We start from the raw sequence: 26,429 nt of genomic DNA on the forward strand, positions 1-26,429 counted from the left end.
AATCTCATCTGCAGATTTCGCTCTTCATGGAACTTTTGCTGAGGCCAAAGATAAACTATATGTTTAGCAATATATAATTATTAATACTCCTAAAACAGCATGAAAACTGAGGGTAGAGATGTACAACTCCAGTTATAGCTAATTTTATGGTGTAGTTGATTAATTCTCTTTTTGGTAAGGTCTTGTGTCTTTGGTGGTCTTCAATTACTCCAAAAGTCAAAATATATGAAAGGGACCTCTTGGAGATCACCGTTGAACAAGCCTCTCCCAATCATTCCATGAGTCATTTGACTGTTCCAACTGCCATGTCACTTCTGCAAACATCTCCGTCATCTTTCAATCTTCTGCCTGATCCTCCCTAATCTCTCTGTATCACGGCGTCCAAATGGTAACATACTTGCTCCATGTGCAATCCCCCTTTCTGGCTACATGCCCAGCCCAGTTCCACTTCTACTTATTCATTGTTTCTATAGCTTCTTTCACTCCAGTCTCACTAACTTGTCCACTCAATGTTTCTGTATTATTCCAAGCATTGATGTTGCTGTACTAGTTTCCTACGTCTCCATAACCTTTTTCAATTAGATTTATATTATACAGCCATATATAGATTGGTGGGTGGGTTGTAAGGTCTTTATGGTTGCAGATATATTTGTAAAAATGTGGGATGTCTGTAAACTATCCTCCATCCTTGTGTTGTACAATTTGTTCAGTAGTAAAATATAAACCCAAAATTTTGTCATATTCTCTAGCATTAGATTTGGAAGATACTTTTCTTATCCTATATTTTTATTCACTGCAGTACTTTACAACAAATATTCGTCAACCTACCTGGTCATTATTCTTAAGTTGTGACCAAAAAATATGATCATGTGTTAACAATAGGTTTGGAACAGTTATGATTGTATTATAGTTTTAGAAAATGAATACCATGTAAGGCCAGAGTTCCAGCTCAGGGTTCACCTCTTGTGAGATCCTATTTGATATAGTAGTTATCTCATATTTCTTGCAAGGTGTCTCAAGTAAAACCTAATGTGTCTGTGCATTTTCTTTCCAGTTTATCAACACCAATTTCCAAAGACCCAGATACTGATGGATGGACATTAGAAAAACTACAAATTTTGTATGTGTTTTTCTACTTTTAGTATTTCCCTAGTGCTTCAGGTGTGATTACATGGTTGCACTCAGGTTTCAAGTGTAGGTTGTGCATTGCAGGATGAAAGATCTCGCTTGATGAGACGCACAGTGTTGCGCTATGTAAATCTCACCGAGGTCATCACGCTGATCATGATTAGCCCAAGGGTCAAGAAACGGTTTCCAACACTTGAACATCTGGTTGATGCAGGTAAACTTTGTTGATTTGTAGGTTATGTCGATTTCTTTCTGTGTGTCACACACTGTGCATCTGTTCCTAGATCTCTGCATCAACATGACCAGTTAGTTTCAGCCAACATCATTTCATAATTCTAAATGCCTAGTTCCTTGTTTGTCTGGAAAATTATGTTCTTATTATCATTAGTTGTGTGTTAGAATGATAGTATAATGTGATTCCTCTTACTTTTGTTATGTACAGCAGTTGTGAAACTTGACAGTGCTGCCTTTGTAAGACATAAAGGAAAAATGCCTTCTAGTTTTACTTTATCTTGACTTTTGTAGATTCTCTTGGCCTTTTTCCACCAAAGATGCTTCACATGGCTACCCTCAAACAGCGATTACATTAATTAAGTTTATATTTGTCTCTAATACATTTTTCCTCTATGTCATAACAGTCTTCAGTCTTTCTTAGATATATGCATAGTTTCTCTAACTTTTACATTGTAAGGTAATTTGTTAGAAAAACTTGTACACACAAAGGCTCTAAAACCTATTTCCAAATTAAGTCTTGATTCTTTCAAAACATCCAGTCTTCCATGAGGAATATTTAAATGTTGTTCAGGCAGTAGATTTTTTGTATTAGTTTTGGTAGTGTCATTTGCCACTGTATTATGAATGCGTGGGTCATTACTATGATATATTTGATTCGGTGAGTTTTGAATCCATGATTTTTTCTCACTCATAATGTGTGATATACTGATAAGGTTGTGTCATTTTTAATGCCTACCTAAACATTTTCCTTTGATCCATTGGTATCTTCCATTACTCTTGATCATATATTAATCTATCAAACCTGAAAAATCATTAGAAATGTAACATTATTTCTTGTGGTAAGATACATAAATCCTCTGTTCTTCTATCACTAAACTTTAGGAAAATTCACCCTTAAACTGGAATCTCATATGCATCAGTAGTAGTAAGAGTCACAGGAAAAAAATAAGAAAGCAGGTCTACTCACTGGTCCAAAGAGTAAATTTTCTGGACTGCCAGATTAAGTCTTAGAACTGAATGCTACATAAGTGTCTACCAAATTTGTGTCTTGATAAGACACCATCTCATCATACAGGCTTTTGGCTGAGATCAACACCAGCCATAAAAGTGCCTTATTTTTCTTTGGTGACATGGTAATGTCTCACTGTCTAGTGGACAGTGTCCTGGCAATTTTTAGAAAAAGAGTAGTTCATTTGTTGTAGGATACATAGTTTGAATGCTTTAATGGAGTCTAAGGTCATACAGGTCTTTTTGGAGAATCTTAACTTTGAATATGATGTTGTTTGGTTGTGTGGTGGACAGAATGTTCTTGACTTTGGGTAGGACATGTGAAGCAGAAGAGTTCATTGTTTGAAGAGGCTGAACTTGGTACTGCAGTCAAGATTTGAATGTAGGGTCATTGACTGTGGTGTATGTAGTCTCAAAATGCAGTGGACAGTTGAAATACTGCTAGAGCTAACATGATTTTTTAAATTATTCTCTAGTTGTTGTTATTATAGATATCTTCTGAAGGTCATACATAACTGTAAAGCATGAGGATATTGCCTCAATGTAGGAAATAACGTGGGAAAAGTTGATTTTGTTGCAGGAGGATGCAAGCATTTTGCTGAGACGCACAATACTACGCTACGCTAACCTAGCCTTTGTTATGACTGTTTCAATGATTTCTCCTCAAATCAAGAAAAGATTTCCATCCCAAGATCATTTAGTAGAAGCTGGTAATTCAGAGTTTAGTTCTCTGCATGGCTTAACCATGACATGATAGGCATGGCTGAAAGAAATTCAATTAGAATGCAAGTCATGGAAGGACAATTTTTTAGTCACTCATTTGGCACCACTAGGCTTCTTTTTATTTTTATAGAAAAAACAAAAGCTATAAAGAATAGTGTAATCACAAACTGCTGGGTTCTTATGATGGCACCAACCTGTAAGATCAAATTGGGTTATTAATACAGAATAGCATTTCATGTTTGTACAACTTGTGACAGTGGTTCCAGTATTTTACATTTTTCTGTTACTACTGACCAACACATATCTGTATGACAGCACTTATGATCCTTAAAAATGAGCACATCATTACCTGTATTTTTTACTTCTTGTTGTATTCCAAATGCTGCCTCATAGTATAATCAGGCTGATACAATACCCATGAACTGCATTAGAGAGAAGGTGGTTTTGTGGCTGTCATAGTGTTCACTCACTTGAATTTCATCATGACTTTATTGCCTACATTTTTGTCTTTTTCTATTTTTCTTTTATATTGGAAAAATGTAATCATGTTAGTTTGATGTGGTTGAGATTTTTATTATACCATAAAAATCTTTAAGACAAGTGCTCAGATAGGATGTGTTCACTTGATTACAGAATTGGGACATCTGTATTAGTAGCACAAGAGTTTCAGACATGAAGCTGATGATATATGTAAGAAATACAGGTAGTTTAAATTGTGTGATAATGTTCAGTAAAGCCAATACTAGTCATTGTTGTTATGTGGTTCCTTAGCTTAACTAACTTCTATAATTGTACACATTTTTCTGTGCAGATGCATCAACTCCTGGAATAGCATAAAAAGTTATAGTCTAGTCTAAAACCATACACAGGTATGTTTAATCAAAGGAGAAAAAGAGACTCCCCATGGACATGGTTCCTTTTATGTATCGTATTTTTCAGACCATAAGGCGTGGGCAAAATCCTTCAAATTGGCCAAAATTGGGTGGTGCGCCTTATCGTGAGGTGCGCCTTATGTGTGGCTTCAGTGCAAAAAAATGCCTCGGACAGTGACGAATTATTTTGACACGTTTCGTAGCTAGCCTGCCGACGGCGACAGTGCATAGGCCTAGCAAAGGTTACAACCAAGTTATAACTAAGATGCATGTATCTTGACAAGAAAATTGCGAAAACTTCGACAGTTTTCGAGTCCATGCCACCGCATTCATTCACGCTATCATGGCTATGATATGATAGCGTCCACAACACAGACAGCCATTTTGCATTGGTCTAGTCTCGCTCCACTCAGACTGTAGTCATTTAGGTATTTTTTTTAGTTTCGACCATGGGCGCAATATGGCAATGTAGTGCCGTCTCCAGAAATGTAGCGGCGTGCAGCGTCTAGAATGACTTTTATCAAGGTCTTATAACTGAGGGGTGAAAGGGCGAGGTGGTTGAGGCGCCTCGTCTGACTAGGGTTCAACCAAGAGCTCCTCGAATGAGAGTGATCAACAATACCCATATAAGGACGAATTGGGAATTAAAAAAAAAGGTATACGCTGCCACCTCCCAATCGCTCATAAGGATATGTGTGATCAATGGAGGAACCATTAGTTAATCCTGCCCATCAAATGTCTCCTCCCTCTCAGGTCGTTAGGGGTTGGTTCTGGGTAGCGAGTAGCCTCCCGTGACACTACAACAACGATGTCCCAGTTGGGTAATGAAAGAATGTAGGGTAGGTTTTTCTGTGAATTAATTATTAAACTGTAGAAAAGTAAAAACATACAAAAATATATTGTGGATATTTTCCACTAGACAATATTGAATACAGATTGAATGCAGATTGAAATGTATAAGTACCCGAACGTGCGAGGTAGATATATGACGTAGTTGTGGAACTACGAGTCGGTGGGTATGGGAAATCTTAAGTAGGTCACGAACGCGTATGGGGGCGTGGTTATTACGCTCCAACCTTCTGGCCACAGTCTGTCTATCTAAATCTATTATAGATATCGTCCTCAAAATACGTATTCTTACGAGAGGACGATCTCAGTCAGAATTGCACTCGAAAATAAAGAAATGGCTTCTATTAAATATATGTGACACCTTCGCCTAACCCCCCCCCCTTTCTAAGCAACAAGTGGTCTGTGTTTACACTCCCTTAACAACCCTTTTCTCCCTGTAAATGGGAGGAGGTAGGGCATTACACTCGTCTAAACTCCTTAATGCTAATGTCTATCTACTATATTATCAATATTTCATATAAATCTCAGATATCGCCACTTGATTTTATTACTCTTACAGAGCGTACTCACGTACCTGTAAATGGGAGGAGGTAGGGCGTTACACTAATCTCAGCTACGCATAACGGGACTAGAGAGACGGAATATGTTCGTATCCCTGCGTAATCTACCAACTCCCCCTCTTGTGTTATATAGTGAAACTTCATTTCACTTCTTGATGCATCCCATAGCGGCCGAAATCTATCCCTAACTATCCCTCAAGTGGGATCCTGACCTGGAGGTTTTGGAATTTTTCCTAATCCTCTTAATGTTAATTGCTCTAATCTACGCCTCCGTCCGAACGCGTCTTAGTGACGTCACGGGTGGGCGGAGCTACATTACGCTCGTACGCACTACACTAAGAATAAAACGCAATTACGAAAATAATATTCCTTAAAAAATCCCTGGCCTTACAGCAATATAAAATTAATTATTAATTTTGTAAATTAAATGTATCAACGTAATATGCAATTTTGTGGGTGGAAATGAAAATAAAAAATACCTTGCTACAAGCAAATATGCTAATGAACGAAGTCGGTAGCATAGGATCGGGACGCCAACGTCTCTCACGACGACGACAACGAGGACGAGCCGGATGGCATTTAATTTGCAGGTAATGATTTATTACATGCAGGTTAGGTTAGGTTAGACGAATTTATCACCCTTTCATTTCTTCAACGTCGGCATCTATCATAACAAACATGGCGTACCATTCGTCTGACACGACTTCGTTACTTACGAAATCAGTTTTCACACCTTTTTTTTTTATTTCTGCTCACAAAATTGCATATTACGTTGATACATTATAATTTACAAAAAATTAATAATTAATTTTCTATTGCTATATTGCGCCCATGGTCAAAACTAAAAAGTACCTTCATTTGTAATCTTGTGTTTTTAAGTGAATAGAGAATTCCGGGAATAAAATGTGTTTATGTTGTTTTTTAGGGGTATTGGCAGGGCAGACCATCCATGGAGGTGGTCTGATTTCACTGACCCAAAAAAAATATATATATATAATTTATTTTTGTAATTTTGCTAAATCCCAACCGATTTTTCTCATTCAACAACGAAAATGTTCAGTTCTGAATGCACTCACATATGCATGATTATCCGATGACGAGACCAGGTGCGCCTTATGTAAGGACGGGGAATAGCAAATTACAGGTGCGCCTTATGGTACAAAGCGCCTTATGGTCCAAAAAATACGGTATGTTAAAATTAGGTAAATAGAACTCACGCACACTCATGAGCCATATTTCTTTCGTTTTCTCTCTTTTGCTTTCTTTTTTTCTCTTTTTTCTTCTTTTTCTCTCCCTCTCTCTTTTCCTTTCTCTCATTTGTTCTCTTTTTCTGTTTTTCTCTTTCTCTCCCTCTTTTTCTCCCTCTCACTCTTTATCTTTTCCTCATTTTTTCTCCCCTTTCCCCTTTCTTTCTCCCTCTTTTTATCTTTCTCTTTCATTCTCTCTCTTTTCTCTCCCCTCCAACCCTTCTCTCTTTCTTCTCTCTTTCCTCTCTCCTCTCCCTCTCCTCTCTCTCTCTTTCTCTCTCTCTCTCTATCTCTGTCTCTCCTCTCTCTCTCTATATCTCTTCTCTCTCTATATCCCTTCTCTATATCTCCTCTCTCTCATCTATCATCTCTCCCTGTCTCTCCTCTCTCTCTCACTCTCTATTTCTCCTCTATCTTTTCTTTCTGTCTATCTCTCCCCTACCCTCTCCCTGTCTTTCCTCTACCTCTCTCTCTCTCTCTCTCTCTCTCTCTCTCTCTCTCTCTCTCTCTCTCTCTCTCTCTCTCTCTCTCTCTCTCTCTCTCTCTCTCTCTCTCTCCTCCCTCTCTCTCTCCTCTCTCTCTCTCTCTCTCTCTCTCTCTCTCTCTCTCTCTCTCTCTCTCTCTCTCTCTCTCTCTCTCTCTCTCTTACTCTCTCTCTCCCTCCTTCTCTCTCTCTCTCTTTCTCTCTCTCCTCTCCCCCCTGTCTCTCTCTCACATCTCTGTCTCTATCTCTCTCTCTTTTTATCTCTCCTCTCCCTCATGCTCTCCTCTTTCTCTCTCTCTCTCTCTCTCTCTCTCTCTCTCTTTCTCTCTCTCTTTCTCTCTTTTTAGATGTGTTTGAGAAATATGACAATTGTTTCAAGAATGGATAGTGAAAAATGTGGAGATGAGGCAGAGAATGAGTGTTGAAAGGAAGCAGTTAGATTGGGTAGACATCCATCATTTGTTCCAAGGGTCAATCAAGATCACCTTCACTTTATCATTGTGGGCTCCTGCCCTCAGCTGAATATAAGTGCTGGGTATTAGCTAGAACAAAGTCTAAAGTATTTCATCATGATAAAAAGTTTAAGGTACAAGATCACACCTCAACCATGCCCACTAGCTCTTTGGTCTGCTGTAATTTAATAGCATTTGTTGAATATTTCTAAATACCTACCAATATTAGATACTTTTTTGTGGTATTGAAGTTTTTTCTATCTGTCACTATTTTATGCAGTTTTGGACTTGGTTGCAGTCCATATGGGAATAAGCATGGTGTATAAATGTAGTGTTTGTTTCACATATATATGTTCTAACCAGATACACCTTAATGTAAAGTTCAGTGTAAGTGTAGGCCTGTAGTAGCAAAGACTGTCATAAGTATTGGTGGCTGTGGTACATGTACAATATTCTGAGTTACTTGTTCAATATGTCACATTGTGGAAAAACATTTAGATGATTAACCTCTTCAGTACTACTCAAATATTTGTGTGCACATCATGTTGCACGATGTATGATGATATATCACAATATCCGCATTACAAAATATAAAATTACTCCTGTTATGTTCATTCTCTTTCACCCTGAATAAATATAACTTCACAAAAAATATGAACAAACCTGTTCACAGAATGCGGGGGTCACTCAGGTACAACTACAAAATAGATATAATCAGGAAGCTGATGCCAGCATCCTCATATACCCCACTCGCGGCTGATAATGCATACATATTCAGTATTTTGAATTAACATTTTCAATTTGTTTCATTGCCATACTATGTATATGAGTAAATCCATTGCTTCTTTTTAAAGACTGACATGATATATAGGGAGTGGATAAATTTAATTGTCCTTTGGTGCATTTCTTTCAGCCTTTCTATATGTTTCAAAAGTAAGGGCACTAGAACAGCACCATATACCTAAATGAAGCTTCACAAGGGTTTTTATAGATGTTCACATATTTATTTTATTTGTGCATCTTTTGATGAGGTCAAATGCACTTCTGGCTTTATTGAAGTATGTTTTGCAATATGTTTTTATCTTGACAAGAGGCTGTTTGAAATGACCATTGTAATTGTTATTTCCTCCTTTTATTGAGTAGTTTTTACTGTTATTGTTATTCAATTTCTATTTCTAAACGCTTGGCTTTGTTTCATTTTTTTTCTTTTTTCCGCTCCAGGAAACATATAGAGAATATGAATCATGTTACAAAATTTTAGATGCTAGTGTTATGATTATGAGCATGCAGTAGGGTCAGCCTTAAGATGATTGGACTGATTGCTCCTAATTGAGGAGGCCCCATGTTATGGGTAATCCACTGTAGTCAGGAGCATCATGCCCTTGATTCCTGGGACATAGATCCACCAAATCCTCTTAACTGATTGATATTCTCCTTTGTTTTAAAAGTAGTTATTAGTAGAAGCAGATTTGAAATTATTGAAGTGATCAAAGCCAAATTTTCTTAGTTTTGAATTTTTATAGGAATGCACCATACATGACAGGATGTTAGTGGCTTCAGTATACTTTGCAAGATATCATATTTTTAGATTTCTTGGATTGTCACCACTCACAAGTTGTGGAATTATGATTTTTTATAGTTAGATGTAAATATTCTGATGTATTGTTTTTCCTCTCTTGACTTGGTTGACCATTTTTCCATAATTGTAATTCTAGTTAAATTTACATTTCTTCCCATTGCTTTTCAAAGTCGGTTATTAGTGTTGCATGAGCTTCTGTAGATTTTTTTTTATTACATATCAAAGAAACAAATATGTTTCAGTAATATATGATACCCAGGTTCTCAGATCTCTGCTGAGAATATGGGAGGAGCCCCCTCACAAAAATATAAATAAAGGTAGATAAAATCAATAGATGAATAAATAAATCATTCATATAAATCCAATTGGGTACTGTTGTTTTCAAGGCTAGCCCTGGCATACATAATGAAATAACATACACTAATAGTTGAAAAAAAAAATCACTTTAGAATTTGGTAATAGTCCTTACTAATTCAATTGGTAGTAGTGTGAACAAGATATTAATTGAAGGCTAGTTAAACAAATTTGTTTATCCAACCTCCCATGGTGTAATCAGGTATTTGTGTATATGAAATGTAGCAATGTAAAACCCATACTTTTGTTTGACACCCTCCCCCTTACACACAACACAGATTTCATCCCAGCTTTTCTTTCATGAGAGATGTATGAGAGGCACCAAGTAGTTTATGCTACTTTGGGGCTGCATGTTTCCATTCAGTGAAACACTAACAGTTATTTTATGTGTGGATAGATTTTGTTGAAGGTGATGTTGCATTCTGCATTTTTATTTTCTTGCAGATAGATTCTTTTGTTATAATTATTTTCTGTTGGATAGGGTCTAATCTCTGTAGAACTTGTCTAAAGATTATCATTTTCTCAGATCCAGATTTTGGCTTTACTAACCCATTTTCAGGGAATATTCTATTTCTGATCCCCTCTTTCGGCAATATATATCTTCTAGCTGAGCGAGCTCTAGGAAGGTATTCCTGGTGACAGAGAGAACTCACTAATTGGCTGGAAAATATTTCCTTGTGATACAAGGTGGTCATTATCACTGAAGCAGTTCACATTCAATGTACCCCTAGAATTTGCAAGGTTTTGATGTTACTTGGCAGTTGAGACCCAAATTCAATAGGTCATTTTGTATTTTCTTCATTAGGTTCACATCCTTAGATCATGGGTATTTTAGGTTATTGCCCATGACTTTCACAAGCTTCTATTAGTTTCATGTGATGATGGTACTTTTTTGTGTTAATCAGTCATTGAAATGAAAACAGCATCTACAGTGCCCCTCACCTCCCTAATTATATCAGATCTTTCCCACTATTCTCAAGTACAGTACTACTGTCTTCACAGACTGTACTTACTTTGGCGGTGAATACAGTATTTCGATTCACTCCTCCATATATTCTGTTATATTTGGGGAGAGCATCCTCTTTCCATAGGGTTTGTTGCTTGTGCCATCACTTGAAGGTCACACTATTCTGCATTGTGTATTTTCTTGCAGGTAGCTTCATATGTCATAATTATTCTCAATTTGGCAAAGTCTGTGTAGAATTTGCCTAAAAGTGTTCATTTCGTCCAATCCAGATTTTGGCTTTATTGAACCTTCTTCAAGGAGTATTCTGCCTTTTGTATTCTACAGTACTTATATGGGTGGTATTTATCTCCTGAATGAGTAGGCAATATTGAAGTACTCATAGTGACTAGAACTCAGTGGTTGGTAGGAAAATATTTCAAATCATTATTATGATTATATACATATACTAAAATGGCCTTTCCTCCATGTGAGGGAGATGGCTTAGTCAAGGCATACACCCACCCTTCCCCTATCCCAAACCAATCCAACTCCCACCCACTGCTCAGGTTGGAAGTAATTCAACAAGATACAGCACATCCACAGCAAGTCCTAGCAACCAAAGCTGGTTTTCCTTCACTACTTTATTACATGGTTAACCCTCCCACCTCATTTACTTGAAAATTTACAGAGTATACAAGAAGAAATCCCTTCAGGCCATCTCATTTTCTCATCCACTCACTGCCACTCCCACCTGTCTCTTACTTTCTCTGTCCCCTGCTCAACAGGAGACCCCCTTCACTCCATTCATCCATTCATCCCATTCTTGGTTTCCCCTGAAGTTTATTCTTTGCACCTGTGCTTCCCCCTCTCTTTGTTTATCTTCACTCATTTTTTTCCAAATGCCCAAACCATCCCAATATTATTTGATCAGCTCTGCTCTCTGCCTCACCTCCATATATCTAATTTTTTCCATCTTCAAAACCCCCACCATATTTCTTAAACACTTCATCTCTAAAACATTTAGGTTCCTCCTATGTGCCTCCCTTAAATCTATGCCTCATATCATGGATACAATCACCCTTTTATATAGTCTTCTTTGCATTTGTCCCCATGTACCTATTTATTATGACATTTCATGTCCCCCAGACATTTACTTCCTTCCCACTTCCCACTTTACTTACTTCAATCCCCACTCCTCTCTTCCCTACTACATGTGATTCTAAATACTCTAAGTTCTTTACTTCCTCCAGCTTATTTCTTTTAAGACTCACCTCCAACTCACTACCACCCTCTTCCCTGATACATCTTATTACCTTACTTTTGCACACATTTATTTTCAGCTTTCACTTCTCACATACCCTCCCAAACAGTCTGACCCAACCGCAGTATTATCTGCAAACAACTGGCTCACCTACTTCCTTTTATTCTCATTATTATTTTTGAATATAACTGATTCCATTGTTCTGTGTCCTCATGCTGGGTAGTGCCATCAAATATTGTGCTTCCACATTCAGATTAGAAAGTTAGTATTTAGTACTGTATGTGGTGCCTCAAGTGTTTCTGAAACTGGTATTATTCCCTAGATCTTCACATGTAAAAATATTGTATAAATTTTGAGTGCTTATGTGTACCTGTGTCCTACCAGTGTAGGTTGAGGCTTCATCATCCTTTAAGTGCATTTGTATTTGTAGATGGTATGAGACTTTTGCAGTTTAGACTATCAACTTTGTAATTGCATCTCCAGAAGAATTTGATGGTTTTGATGGGTTTTGCAGATGAGTAGTTTTCATGAGGGAGAGATGGTGGGTGGAGTATGGAATTTGGTGTCTTGGAGTGCTTGTTTTATGATCTAAGTATCTGTTTTTTTGTATAAATGTGTTGCTAGGTATAGGTGGTAGATTGTTGTAGATATTTAAGTAGTATTCTGCTGGAGTAGTGTTTTTGTTGCATTCAGTTGGTTGTGCTTGTGTCATGTAATGGGATGGTTCGGTGGGACTAAATGATCTTGCATTGGACTACATGACTGTCATTTCCATGTGCTGCTGTATGAGGAATATTTTAGTTTCTAAATGTAGATATTCTATTGGGGTGTAATTTGTAGGGTATGTATCCACAACAGTATACATTATCAAGCATTTGTGACTTACCAATGATACTGAAAGAGTTGAGGCAAACAAATAATAATATATACCTCACATCCACAAAATTTTATGTTTTTTCACTGATTAGACCATTCAACTTGCTTTGTATATATACATAAAATATGCACTGATTGACTTCATTGTTATTAAGTGGAAGGAATGAATCAACTGTATGTGATCTGATACACTATCTATGTACTAAGGGCTTTTTCCACCTTCAAAGGCGGTAGCCAAGTCAAAAGGCAAGTACCCACTCCCACCCATATCACTCCCATCCACCACCCCTTCCTCCTAAGGAAACTTTAGTCAAGTCATTGAGACTTGACAAAACTACCATCTATGATCATTTTTTTGACAATCCTAAATGCGTCTACACATTTGTCATCTTACTTAGTCCCTTCAAAGACAGAAGGGACAAAGCTTGGAAAAGGTGGAGAAAAGACAAAAAACAAAGCAAATGGCAAATTTATATAAACTATAGAAATGAGTATGTTAATGTGAGAAGAGAGGAAAAAAGGAACCATGAGAAGGATATTACAGATAAATGCAAAGATCAACCCAAGCTATTCTATCGGTATGTGAATGGTAAACTCAAAACCAAACAGGAAATGGTGAAACTACGCCAAGGAAATATAGAATACACAGAAGAATTAGAGATGGCCGAAATCATGAACAAGCACTTTAAATCTGTCTTCACCAGAGAGAAAATACAAAATTGGGACGTAGATAATAACAAGCAGTCTCCCCACATGAGTGAGTTCACAACATCACAAAAAGAAATATCAGAACATCTATCAAAACTGGACGTCAGAAAATCACATGGCCCGGATGGTATTGCAAATTGGATTCTAAAGTAATGCAAAGAAGAACTAACAGACATCATAATAAATAGCTCACTCAAAGAAGGAAAGATACCTAATGACTGGAAAAATGCTAACTTTTTACCAATATATAAAGGAGGAAACAAGGAAGAACCCACCAACTATAGGCCAGTATCACTAACAAGCAATATAGCCAAAATTTGTGAGAAAATCATCAAAAATAGATGGGTAAAACATCTGGAAGACAACAACATATTAAACCCAAGACAATTCGGGTTCAGACAAGGAAGATCATGCACCACAAACTTAATATGCTTCTACTCAAGGCTAATAGACATAGTGCAAGAAAGAAATGGATGGGCTGATTGTGCGTTCCGCAAAAAGCCTTTGACAAAGTACCACACAGAAAATTACTAAAAAAAACTGGAACACATAGGAGGAATACAAGGGAACCTACTAAAATGGATGGAGGACTTCCTGACTGGTAGAAAGATGAGAGTAGTGCTCAGAGAAAAATATTCAGATTGGAAAGAGGTGATCAGTGGAGTACCGCAAGGATCTGTACTGGCACCAATAATATTTGCTATCTATATGAATGACATGGACGAGGATGTGAACTGTTACATGAGCTTCTTTGCTGACGACGCCAAACTGTTAAGGAAAGTAGAAACTGATAAGGACTGTGAAGCACTGCAAGAAGACCTGAATAAGGTATGGAACTGGAGTCAGAAATGGGAAGTGGACTTTAATACTAAGAAGTGTAGCATAATGGAGTTTGGAAAAAGCAAAAATAGAATATCAGGAAGATATGCAATTGGAACCAAGGAAGTAAAGAAAGTAGGATCCGAAAAAGATTTGGGGGTAATTATCACAAACAACTTGTCCTATGATAAACAGATTAACAAAATTGTTGGGGAGACTTACAACTTGCTAAGATCAATAAAAGTGGTATTTGCATACTTGGACGAAGACATGATAAAAAGAAATATTGGTTACATTGATAAGGCCTAGACTAGAGTATGCGGCGACATTGTGGTCCCCCAGTACCAAAAAGAATATAAAGAAAATAGAAAGAATCCAAAGAGCAGCTACAAAAATGGCACCTGCACTTGCAAACCTATCATACGAGGAGAGATTGGCTAAACTGGAGTTACCGACACTGGAGCAAAGAAGAGAGAGAGGTGACCTATTGACCATCTACAGAATCATGAAAGGCACAGAGATACTTGATAGAGAGGACTTACTTAACTGGGACAAGAGAAACACAAGAGGACATGGAAAGAAAATAAAAAAACATAGGTATAGAAGAGAACTGAAGAAAAACAGTTTTCCACATAGAGTTTTAGACACTTGGAACAAACTGGATAATGAAATAGTATGTGGAAAAACCATTCATGAGTTTAAAAGCAAACTAGACACTGCGAGATACAATGGCAGGACACCACGATCATAGCTCCCCTTCCCGCAAAATACAACTAGGTAAATACTGGCACTATTATTCACTCTTTTGTATCAAATCCAACTATTGAATTTGATAGACAAAAATTAATAAAGATGTCAGATGTGTGGACACATTTAGGATTGAAAAAATTGTCATAATGGTAGTTTTGTCAATAGCCTCAATGATTTGACTAACTATTCTAGTGAAAGAATGTATTCCCTAAATTAGGTCATTGCTTGAGGTAATTGTATTGTGATGAGATTCTTGTTTTTCATTGTGGTCATGTAAAACAAATTGTGTTTTTGTAATGTTCTTGGACACAAGAATGACTACTAAGATGAATGTTAGTAAAAAGTATTCCATTACTGAATATTTCTAACTGATTTTGTCAACAGTAAACCATAGAATACTGAGTGTTTTCATTAAAAGTGCCAATGAAGACCTATGAATTACACAGAAACTTCTTTGTTTTTTAAGGTTTCCTAACACCCAATGAAAAGAAAATATTTGATGACTTGGATAGCAAAACTGCCCATCCTAAGTATTGGATGCCTTTGGTGTGGGCAGGAAGTATTGTCACAAGGGCACGCAAAGAAGGAAGAATCCGTGACGACTTTGCTGTAAAAACAATCATAGATGAGATAAATCGCTTCCGAGGATTGTGTGGGGGATTATTGAGCTATGATTGGATTAGTATACCCCTTGTGTACACACAGGTATGGACAGCTTATGTAACAATTAACCTTCTCATTCTTGCTTAGTTTTGTTCAGTAATAAGTGCTCCTCTTTGATTTTCAAAATGTATTAGTTAAATGGCATAATTTTTAAGTGATATGTGCTTTATATAAAGTTCAATGATACCCTTATTGTATCTATAAGTATTTTATTGTTAAAATTGTTACTATCCCTAACCTCTGTTGAAATACTGTTTCTTGTTACCAGTCATCCCTTTCCACACTCTATCCCAAGTCTAATTGATTACCTTAGATGAATTCTAATCTTTTGCTTCTGCTTCTTCATGACAGGTTGTGACACTCTCAGTGTATGTGTTCTTCTTGGGAACTATAATGGGACACCAGTTTCTAGACACCTCCAAGAACTACCCAAACCATAGGACAGATCTCTATGTTCCCATGTTCACTTTTCTGCAATTCTTTTTTTACATGGGTTGGCTCAAAGTAGCAGAGTCTCTTGTCAATCCATTTGGTGAAGATGATGATGATTTTGAAGTGAACTGGCTGGTGGACAGGAACCTCCAAGTTAGTCTAGATTGAATTTTGTAATGCAACTCAAAGTTCATCTTTGTCAGTATGATGGGTTGTCTGCATTTAAATGAATTTTCAATAAATTCCTTTTTTTTTTTTTTTTTCTTTTTCTTCATCTTTTAGGTGTCATACCTCATAGTGGATGAAATGCACTGTGAGTATCCAGATTTAGTCCAAGATCTGTATTGGGATGAAGTTTTCCCACAAGAACTTCCTTACACAATTGCTGCAGAGCAATATAAGCGGGAACCACCACAAGGGAGCACTGCTAACATTGAGGTACCTGAAATTGAACAAGAGTTTTTGCCACTCTTGGAGGAGGAAAATGAAGAGAATCTCTTAAATATTCAGGTATTTACATGAAACTAGAATTTTCATTTATATCATGTACCAGGAATAATGATGGTGGCAGGTTGAATGTGAAAGTTGAGAAGCTGGAGGGACTTGAAGTCAAATGTTACAGGGAGTGGAGGAGTGAATGTAAATTTAATTATAAAAATTAAAAAAAGAAAGCAAGTAGATGTCTGAATGCACTGAAAACTTTTGTTAGAAATAGGCATTTGGAGATGGATGCAAAGAGGAGGTAGTGTGGAAATGATTGTACCTTTGGCACTATAGGGTACTATATGCATTTGAGAAATCTAGTAGAATAAATGTGGGGGTGAAAAGAGAATTGTTGGATACGGTAGATCAAAGAGTGCTTAAGTGGTTTGGGCATATGGAAAGAATGAATGAGGAAAGACTAGCAAAAAAAAAAGTGGAAAGTAGAAGTGGATGAATGAGCTTGATAGGCACTGGATGCACATAGGATGTATGTCACCCAGAAATTAAACCAATAGGGAAATAAATCTTAAGATAGACTAGAGTTACACTGGCATGCCTTCATTCAGGTCACCACCCCATACTAAAACATCAACATAGAATCAGCCTGGTAACTGACACCAGTTGTCCAAGATGTGACCACCACATGGAAGACTCAGAGCACCTAATACTACAGTACTTCACGCACTCATTCATTCCTGACAGCAATATAAAATCTCATAGATTAGTGACATATGGGCTGAACCACCATCCATAACCAGTATCCTAGGAGCTCCAGATCTCCCTCAAGAGAGAAATATGGCAATGGATTGATTCCTTGACTGATTACTTCCTTATATTTGCAAATTAGTTTCTTAAACACATGCCACCAACAAAGCACTATGTATTCATAGCACTATGACTTTCATTCTCATTTCAAACAGTTCAGTGTATTCATTCTGCTTCAACCAGAAATTTGTTCAGTTCCCTTTCTCTTGTGCCTACGGTACATGCACATGCATTTATCAGTTTCTTACCTTGAAATTGGTTGTAGCATCATGTTATCCAGGAAAAGGAACCGCTCTCTGGTTAAAAGACTTCCAGTAACATATATTTTGTAAACAAAGATAGTGTTTGACTAGACAGAGTTATAAATGATGACATTAGAAAACAAAAAAGAAAATATCTCCTTTTATCATTCTTAGAAGCCAGATACTTTAGACTTAAAGCATGTCCTTGCTTTATATATTTCTTTTGTGTAATGACAGTATTTTTTCTGATTGTAGGTGAATGATGAAAACAACAAAACTACTCCAATTAATATTGCATCATCCAAAGAGAGGACAGGAAGTATTTTGTCATCTCGTTCAGGGATTGGAGCTTCGCTCTCATCTGTACGCAAAAATTCTATGCTTTCTATGATCTTAAATCGCATCACATCTGGAAGTCAAGAGAGAGAAAGAAGAAAAAGTGGAAGGCTCCAAGGTGAGTTGTTCTTCATAACATTTTGTCTAGTACATATTCACATAATTTTTTCATCTACAGCATCTTTCCCTGTGAAGAGGACTACAAATCTATCACTTGTAAGTCAGCTTTTAGTACCAAATTAAATTGGGATGATGAAGCTAATTTTATTACCCTTGATAAATAACAGCTCATCTTGGCTGAATGAATTTATTTTTCACCCAATTTCTTGAGGTTTAATTAGTGATGAGAGTCTATGGATGTCACAATAATTCTGCACATGAATGTAGTTATAGTTATTTGGATGATAATGTCACACATGTCTTAAGTATCTTGTGCCAATCAATATTTGAAGCTTCAGGGTTCAAAAATGTAGGTCTGCCATTGCCCATCACATGTGCCCCTTGCACTCCTCACTTAAATCATGGGAAGGTTTCACATTATCACTTTCCTAGCAATACTACCAGGTCATGCATTACACATTTTTCTTCATAACAGGAAGCACACAGTCCATACGCAAGAATCATTCAGGTAAACCTCATCGGGGCATCAACCGCTCATCCTCAAAAGTTTCATCATTTTCGCGTGTAAATAGTCACAGTCCAGGATCAGTCACTCGCAACCGTACCAATGTTTCCATGCAGGTAAGACATTATTTTAAAAATGTATCTATATTTACCTAGTGGTATGTTACAGGAAGGAGAGCTATGCTCTTGGTGTCCCGTCTATCTCGCAGTGTCTAAATTGCTCTTAAATTTGTGTATGGTTTTTGCACACACTATTGTTTTGTTTAGTTTGTTCCACACATCCACCACTCTAAAGATGTTCTTTTTCAGGTCTCTTCTATAACTGTCCCTTTTGAGCTTCCTTCCATGTCACCTTGTATTTCTCGTATCCCAATTTACTAAGTCTTCTTTATCAAGGACTTCCATACCTCTCATGATTCTATAGATTGTCAACAAGTCACCTCTTTCTCTTCTTTGTTCCAGAGTTGGTAATTCTAGTTTTGACAATCTCTCTTCATATGACGGTTTTGAAAGTATTGGGCCATCTTTGTAGTTGCTCTCTGGATTCTCTCAATTTTTCCTTATATTCTTTTTGGTACTGGATGACCATGGTGTTGCTGCATACTCCAATCTGGTCTTTTCAGTATGACTAGTATTTTCTTTACCATTTCCTTGTCCAAGTAAGTAAAAGCCACCTTTATTGATCTTAGCAAGTTGTAGGTTTCTCCTACAATTTTGTGTATCTGTTTATCAGGGGACATGGCCTTTGTGATGATTACTCCCAGGTCTTTTTCAAACCCCACTTTATTTACTTCCTTTCTTCCAATTTCATATTGTCCTGATATCCTTTTTTTACATTTTCCAAATTCCATTATGCTACATTTCTTAATGTCGAAGTCCACTTCCCACTTCTGACTCCATTCCCAAATCCTGTTCAGATCTCTCTGCAGCAACTGACAACCTGTTTCAGTACTCACTTTCTTCAACAATTTTGCGTCTTCTGCAAAGAAGCTCATGTAACATTCTACACCCTCATCCATGTCATTCACATAAATAGCAAACATTATTGGAGCCAAAACTGATCTCTGTGGAACTCCACTAATCACCTCTTCCCAAGTAGAACTCTTATCTCTAAGCACTACTCTCATTTTTCTTCCATGCAAGAAATCCTCCATTCATTTCAGTAGTTTACCTCGTATCCCTCCTATGGTTTCCATTTAGTGTTTTGTGTGGTACTTTCTCAAAAGATTTTTGTAGGTCTAGGAAAGCACAATCTGTTCATCCATCCCTTTCCTGTATTATATCTAATAATCTTGAGTAAAAAACAGATAAAATTTGTGGCACATGATCTTCCCTATCTAAATCCAAAGTCTTGGATTTAGTACACTGTTCTCCAGATGTTTTATCCATCTGTTTTTGATAACTTTTTCACAAATTTTAGCTACCATGCTTGTAAGGGAAACTGGTCTGTAATTTGTTGGGTTTTCCTAGTTTCCTCCTCTTCTGGTATTTTTCCTTCTTTGAGTGAGCAACTTATTATATTATATATTTTTCTATATATATATATATATATATATATATATATATATTTTTTTTTTTTTTTTTTTTTTTTTTTTAGTATCCAGTTTGCAATTCCATCTGGGCCATGCAATTTCCTGACATCAAGGTTCGTTATTTGGTCCATTATTTCTTTTCGTGTTACTATTATTATTTCCCTCATGGGGGGGGAGGATCTCACTTCTTGCCCTTCATCCCGATGCTGTACATTTTCTCAAGTGAAAACTGACTTGAAGTGTATGCTCATGACTTCAGCCATTTCTGTGTTATTCACCATGGTCTTGGATCATGTGTTGGACTTGTGATCGACAGCTACTACCCTCCTGAAAGCTCAGAGCTCATATATGATCAGTCTATGGGTAATGCTGTGACCTCACATGCACACACACCCCCAACTCCCCATCCACTAAAGTTTGAGTGATACTGAAATTATTTCAGCCCTGGGTGGTATTCAAACTCGGAATGCCATAGTGGCAGCTGCAATCACTACCATTGAGCCATTGAGTGTGTGTGTGATTCACCACCATGGTCTTGGATCACGTGTTGGATTCATGATCAACAGGTATTTCCCTCCTGGAAGAGAGCTCAGAGCTCATGTAAGACCGATCTATGGGTAATGCTGTGACCTTACACACACACACTCTCCACCCATGAGAGTTGGAGTAATGACTCACAGCACAGCATTACTGAAATTATTTCAGCCTGGGCAGGTTTAGAACTCGGACCACCGTAGTAATGTGTGTGTGTGTGTACATATTTACCTAGTTGTATCTGACAAGAAGGGAGCTATGCTTGTTGTGTCCCATCTTTGTATATCACAGTGTCTAGTTTGCTCTTAAATTTGTGTATATTTTTTGCACACACTATTATTTTATCCACACACTGTATTTTTTTTTTTTTTTTTTTTTTTCCAGGTCTCTTCTATAACTATCCTTTTTGGGTTTCTTTTCATGTCTCCTAATATTTCTTTTATCCCAATTTAGTAAGCCCTCTCTATCAAGTACTTCCTTGCCTTTCATGATTCTGTAGATGGTCAGCAGGTCACCTATTTCTCTTCTGTGTTCCAAAGTCAGAAATTTCAATTTAGCCATTCTCTCCTCATATGACAGGTTTGAAAGTGTTGGGGCCATTTTCATGACTGCTCTCTGGATTCTTTCAATTTTCTTTATATTCGTTTTGGTTCTGGGTGACCATAGTATCACAGCATACTCCAGTCTAGGCCTTATTAGTGTGATTAGTATTTTTTTTAACCATTTCTTCATTTAAATAGGTAAAAGCTGCCTTTATTGATTTTAGCAAGTTGTAAGATTCTCCAACAATTTTGTTGATATATTTATCAGGGGACATGTCATTTGAGATAGTTACTACCAAATCTTTTTCAGATCCCACTTTATTAATATCGAACATTATTGGAACCAACACTAATCCCTGTGGAACTCTACTAATCACCTCCTCCCAAGCTGAACTCTGTTTTCTGAGCACTACTCTCATTTTTCTGCCATGCAAGAAGTCCTCTATCCAGTTTAGTAATTTAGCTTGTATCCCTCCTATGTATTCCAGTCTGAATCCTAATTGTCTCAGTTTTATTATATTGTTGTCTCCCAGGTGTTTTACCCATTTATTCTTGATCATTTTTTCACAGATTTTGGCTACAGTGATTGTAGGGGAGACCGGTCTGTAATTTGTTGGTTCTTTTTTTGTTTCCTTCTTTATATATTTGTACAATATTGGCATTTTTCCAGTCCTTTGGTATTTTTCCTTCTTTGAGTGAGCAACTTACTATGTTATATATTTTGCCCATTAATTCTTCTTTACATTCTTTTAGTATCCAGTTTGCAATTCTGTCTGGGCCGTGTATTTTCCTGACATCAAGGTTCGTTAATTGAACCATTATTTCTTTTTATGTTATTGTTATTTCCCTCTTGGGGGTGGGGATCACACTTCATTTCCTTCATCCCAGTGCTGTACTTTTTCTCTAGTGAAAACTGACTTGAAGTGATTGTTCATGACTTCAGCCATTTATAAATCTTTATATTCTATATTTCCATAGTGTAGTTTCACCATTTCCTGTTTATTTTTAAGTCTATCATTCACATATCTATAGAATAGTTTAGGTTGATAATTAAACTTTTCTCTGATGTCTTTTTCATATTTTCTTTTCTCCTCTCTGTGCACTTTTACATATTCATTTATATGGTTGATATATATTTGCCACTTTCCTTTTTTTTGTGTTTTTTTTCCCATCTTTTCCAAGCTTTATCTCTTCTATCTTTCACCTCACTGCATCTTCTTTTGAACCAGCACTTAATGTAAACCTTTTCCTGTTTCTGTTTATACATATTTATTCACTCCTTCATTATAAATTTCCATCAAAATAATCCATTTCTCCAGAGGGCTCTGTGTTTGTGTCGACATCTGACTCAAACTTGTCGCTGTTTTCTCTTGATCCATCATGGTTCCCATGCATTTTCTCTCAATAGACACATTTAACACTGCACAGAAATCATTTTGGGCAACTACAAGTGCTCCCCTCCCACTCAATGCAACCCAGGCCTCTTGCTCTCCTTGCACTATTGAGAATTTTCATCTTATTCGGCAGCCTACAGAGTTCTAGTTGACAGCTGTTGACAGCTCAGTGGTTCGTGTGTGTGTATTTTACCTATTTTACCTAGCTGTATTTACCTAGTTGTATTATATGGGAAGGTATCTATGCTTGTAGGGACCCATCTTTGTATCTTTCAGCATCAAGTTTGTGCTTAAATTCTTGTATAGTATTTGCACACACTGTTGCCTCATCCAATTTATTCCAGATATCCACCCCTCTAAGTGGGAAGCTATTCTATTTCAGATCTCTTCTATAACTCTTTTTTGAGTTTCTTTTCATGTCCTCTTGTTTTTCTTTTATCCCACTTTAAGAAATCATCTCTGTTGTGGACTTCCATCCCTTTCATAATTCTATAAATGGTCAGTATATCTCCTCTTTCTCTTCTTTGTTCTAGTGTTGGTAGTTCCAATTTGGACAATCTTTGTTCCTATGTTAACTTGGAGAGTGTTGGTGCCATCTTTCTTTATATTCTTTCTTATTGGTATATGTATTCTTTCTAATTTCTTTATATTCTTTTTAGTACTGGGTGTCCATAGTGTTGCAGCATACTCCAATCTTGGTCCTATCAGTGTAACTAATATTTTCTTTACCATTTCCTCATCCAAATAGTCAAAAGCCACTTTCATTGATCTTAGTAAATTCAGGGTTTTTATGAGTATTTTGTTGATATGCTTGTCTTGTGACATGTCTTTGCTAATAATTACCTAGGTCCCTTTCCAAGCTAACTTTTATAACTTCCTTTGTACCAATTTTATATTATCTGATATTCTATTTTTACTTTTTCCAAACTCCATTATACTACATTTCTTGATGTTGAAGTTCACTTCCCACTTTTGACTCCATTCCTAGACTTTATCCAAGTCTTTCTGTAGTGATTCACAGTCTTCCTCTGTGGAAGGGTGGTGAGGTAAACATCAAAAACCACTGGAGTTTTATTGCTAATGTTTCTTCCTATAAGGACTTCCTCAGAGTGTACACAAGCATTTCATTGACAGCTTATAAACTCCCAACTTAACCCATTTCTTCTTGATCAACGTAGCTCCTCCCACACATTCGTCCAGCTTCGCAAAGAATCATGGTGCTCACTAACCTCGTCAACTTGATAAATCCATCTTGGTGGTTGCTACATGGATATAAAGTAATGTATGCTGTCTCAATTCTTCTTCTTTTCTTCTTGGGTAGTCCTCTATGGAGCACCTCTGTTTTTTCCTAATCTAGTAGATGGCCTAAGTTGTCAAGGTAGACCACTAACAAGTTTGAAGTATGGTGGGCTCTGACAAATTAATGATTCACCTACCAGATTGTGAAAAAACAAAAGTCCTCCATAGAGGAGTACCCAAGAAGAAAAGAATGATAATTAAGGAAGTATACATTGCTTGACATCCACATAACAACCACTGAGATGGATTTATTAAGTTAGCAAGGTGAGCAAGCAGCATTTTTTGCGAGCTGGACAGGTGTGTGGGAGGAATGACATTTATTGTGAAGGATTGAGATAAGCTGGGAGTATATAAGATCAATGAATTATGTGTGCACTGAAGAAGTCATTGCATAACAAAACATTAGCAATGAAATTCCAACGGTTTTTGGAGTTTACCTCACCACCCTTCCACACACATATATAAAAGGAAGACTGATGTATAACAAAACAGATTTTGGGGAACTCAGAAAATTCTTTCAAAAAGTGAATTGGTAAAACTTCTTTAATGAAGAAACACAGGTGGAAGAGAAATGGACAATATTAAAAACAGGAAAAGGTGTACATTAAGTGCTGGTATAACAAAAAATGTAGAGAGACAAAAGATAAAAAGACAAAGCTTGGAAAAGATGGAAAAAAGAAAGAAAAAAATGTAAAATGGCAAATATATATCAAACTAAGAAATGAATATGTAAAAATATGCAGGGAAGAAAAAAAAAAACGAAAAATACATTATAGACCAGTGGTTCTTAACCTTTTTACTACCACGCCCCCTCTAGGAACTGTTCTTTTCCTCCACGCCCCCCTTGCAGGGAGGGGGGGGTCAATACATTGGAAAATTTGTATGGCTGGGAGACTTTTGAAAATAAAGTTAGTGACGACGATACTTCTGCATTATCTCATAAACTTACCTCTACATTACTGACCCATTTCTTCTCAAGAAAATAACATGTCAAATTTCTACTTTTCTCCTGAGCCTCGCGTGCCCCCCCTGAAAATCACTTACACCTCCCTAGGGGGGGGCGCCCCCCAGGTTAAGAATCACTGTTATAGACAGACAAAATATGTAAGGAAACAAGGAAGACCCAACAAACTATAGACCAGTCTCCCTTATAAGTACAATAGCAAAAATTTGTGAGAAAGTCATCAAAAGTAGATGGACTAAACATCTGGAGAACAATATAGTAAATCCAAGACAATTCGGTTTTAGACAAGGAAGATCATGTACTACAAATTTAATCTGTTTTTATTCAAGGCTAATAGATATAATGCAAAAAAGGGACAGATGGGCAGACTGTGCTTTCTTGGACTAACAAAAGGCATTTGATAAAGTACCACACAAAAGAATATTAAGAAAACTCAAAACAACAGGAGGTATATATGGAAAACTATTTAAATGGATGGAAGATTTCTTGCGTGGGAGAAAAATGAGAGTGGTGCTCAGAGGTAAAAACTCTACTTGAGAAGAAATGATAAGTGGAGTCCCACAGGGTTCAGTACTGGTTCCAATAATGTTTGCTATATATGTAAATGACATTGATGAAGGTGTAGAATGTTACACGAACTTCGTTGCAGAAGACGCAAAACTACTAAAGAAAGTAAGTACAGATAAATATTGCTACAAAGAGACCTGGACAAGGTCTGGAAATGGAGTCAGAAGTGTGAAATGAACTTCAATATTAAGAAATGTAGTATAATGGAAATTGAAAAAAATAGAAAAGAATATCAGGACAATATAAAATCTGTGCAAGGGAAGTAAAGAAAGTTAGTTCCAAAAAAGGACCTAGGAGTAATCATCACCAAAGACATGTCCCCAGACAAGCAGATAAAATAGAGAAACCTACAATTTATCAAGATCAATGAAGGTAGTGTTTTACTTGGATGAGGTAATGGTAAAGAAAACACTAGTCACACTGATAAGACACTATGGACACCCAGTACATAAAAGAATATAAGGAAAATAGAAAGAATCCTAAGAGCAATAACAAAGATGGCCCCAACATTATCAAAATTAACATATGAGCAAAGATTGTCTAAACTGGAACTACCAACCCTGGAACAAAGAAGAGAAAGAGGCGATCTATTGGTCATTTACAAAATCATGAAAGGCATGGAAGTCCTTGACAGAGAAGACTTATTAAAGTGGGATAAATGAAAAACAAGGGGACATGAAAAGAAACTCAAAAAGGACATTTATAGAAGAGATCTGGAGAAAAAAAAATTCCACACAGAGTGGTGGATGTCTGGAAGAAATTGGATGAAACAATAGTGTGTAAACACCATACAAGAACAAACTACCGGTAGATGTTGTGAGATAATAAGATGGGTCACGACAAGCATAGCTCCCCCTCCTGTATAATACAACTAGGTTAAATGCACAAACATACACACGCATCAAACTAACAGCAAAGATTGGAACTCCGGAAAGAAACACAATTATCATGGATTATAGCGATGAGGGAGTACCTGGGTTGTATTAGTAGGGAAGGGGAAAGCTCGTGGTGTAATGGGCAGGTAAAGAAAAAGGAGAAGAGGAGACATTATTGAGGAAAATTGAAGGAAATGAGGAAGGGGATGAATGGGCCCCAGACATCAGAAGGAGTGTCAACAAAAGATGTGCAGAACACACAGATGAAGTAGAACAGGGGAGCAGAGGTATCAGAAGTAGAAATATAGATAATAGCAGCTCAATGGA

At 36.9% G+C, this 26,429-nt stretch overlaps 1 protein-coding gene across 5 annotated transcripts in view; it reads left to right on the forward strand.

The window, feature by feature from the left end:
• LOC143029243 (bestrophin-4-like) overlaps positions 1-26,429 on the forward strand; it is a 180,820-nt gene that overhangs the window by 90,349 nt on the left and 64,042 nt on the right. For all 5 annotated transcript variants that reach the window (XM_076191969.1, XM_076192079.1, XM_076192111.1 and 2 more), the window contains exons 5-10: positions 1,213-1,342; positions 15,317-15,555; positions 15,865-16,098; positions 16,228-16,455; positions 17,691-17,889; positions 18,367-18,512. In XM_076191969.1, the coding sequence (XP_076048084.1) occupies positions 1,213-1,342; positions 15,317-15,555; positions 15,865-16,098; positions 16,228-16,455; positions 17,691-17,889; positions 18,367-18,512 (1,176 nt within the window). The remainder of the gene's footprint in view (positions 1-1,212; positions 1,343-15,316; positions 15,556-15,864; positions 16,099-16,227; positions 16,456-17,690; positions 17,890-18,366; positions 18,513-26,429) is intronic.

The sequence above is a fragment of the Oratosquilla oratoria genome, chromosome 1 (genome assembly GCF_046742065.1).
Source record: "Oratosquilla oratoria isolate Oo_2021 chromosome 1, ASM4674206v1, whole genome shotgun sequence".
NCBI lineage: Eukaryota > Metazoa > Arthropoda > Malacostraca > Stomatopoda > Squillidae > Oratosquilla > Oratosquilla oratoria.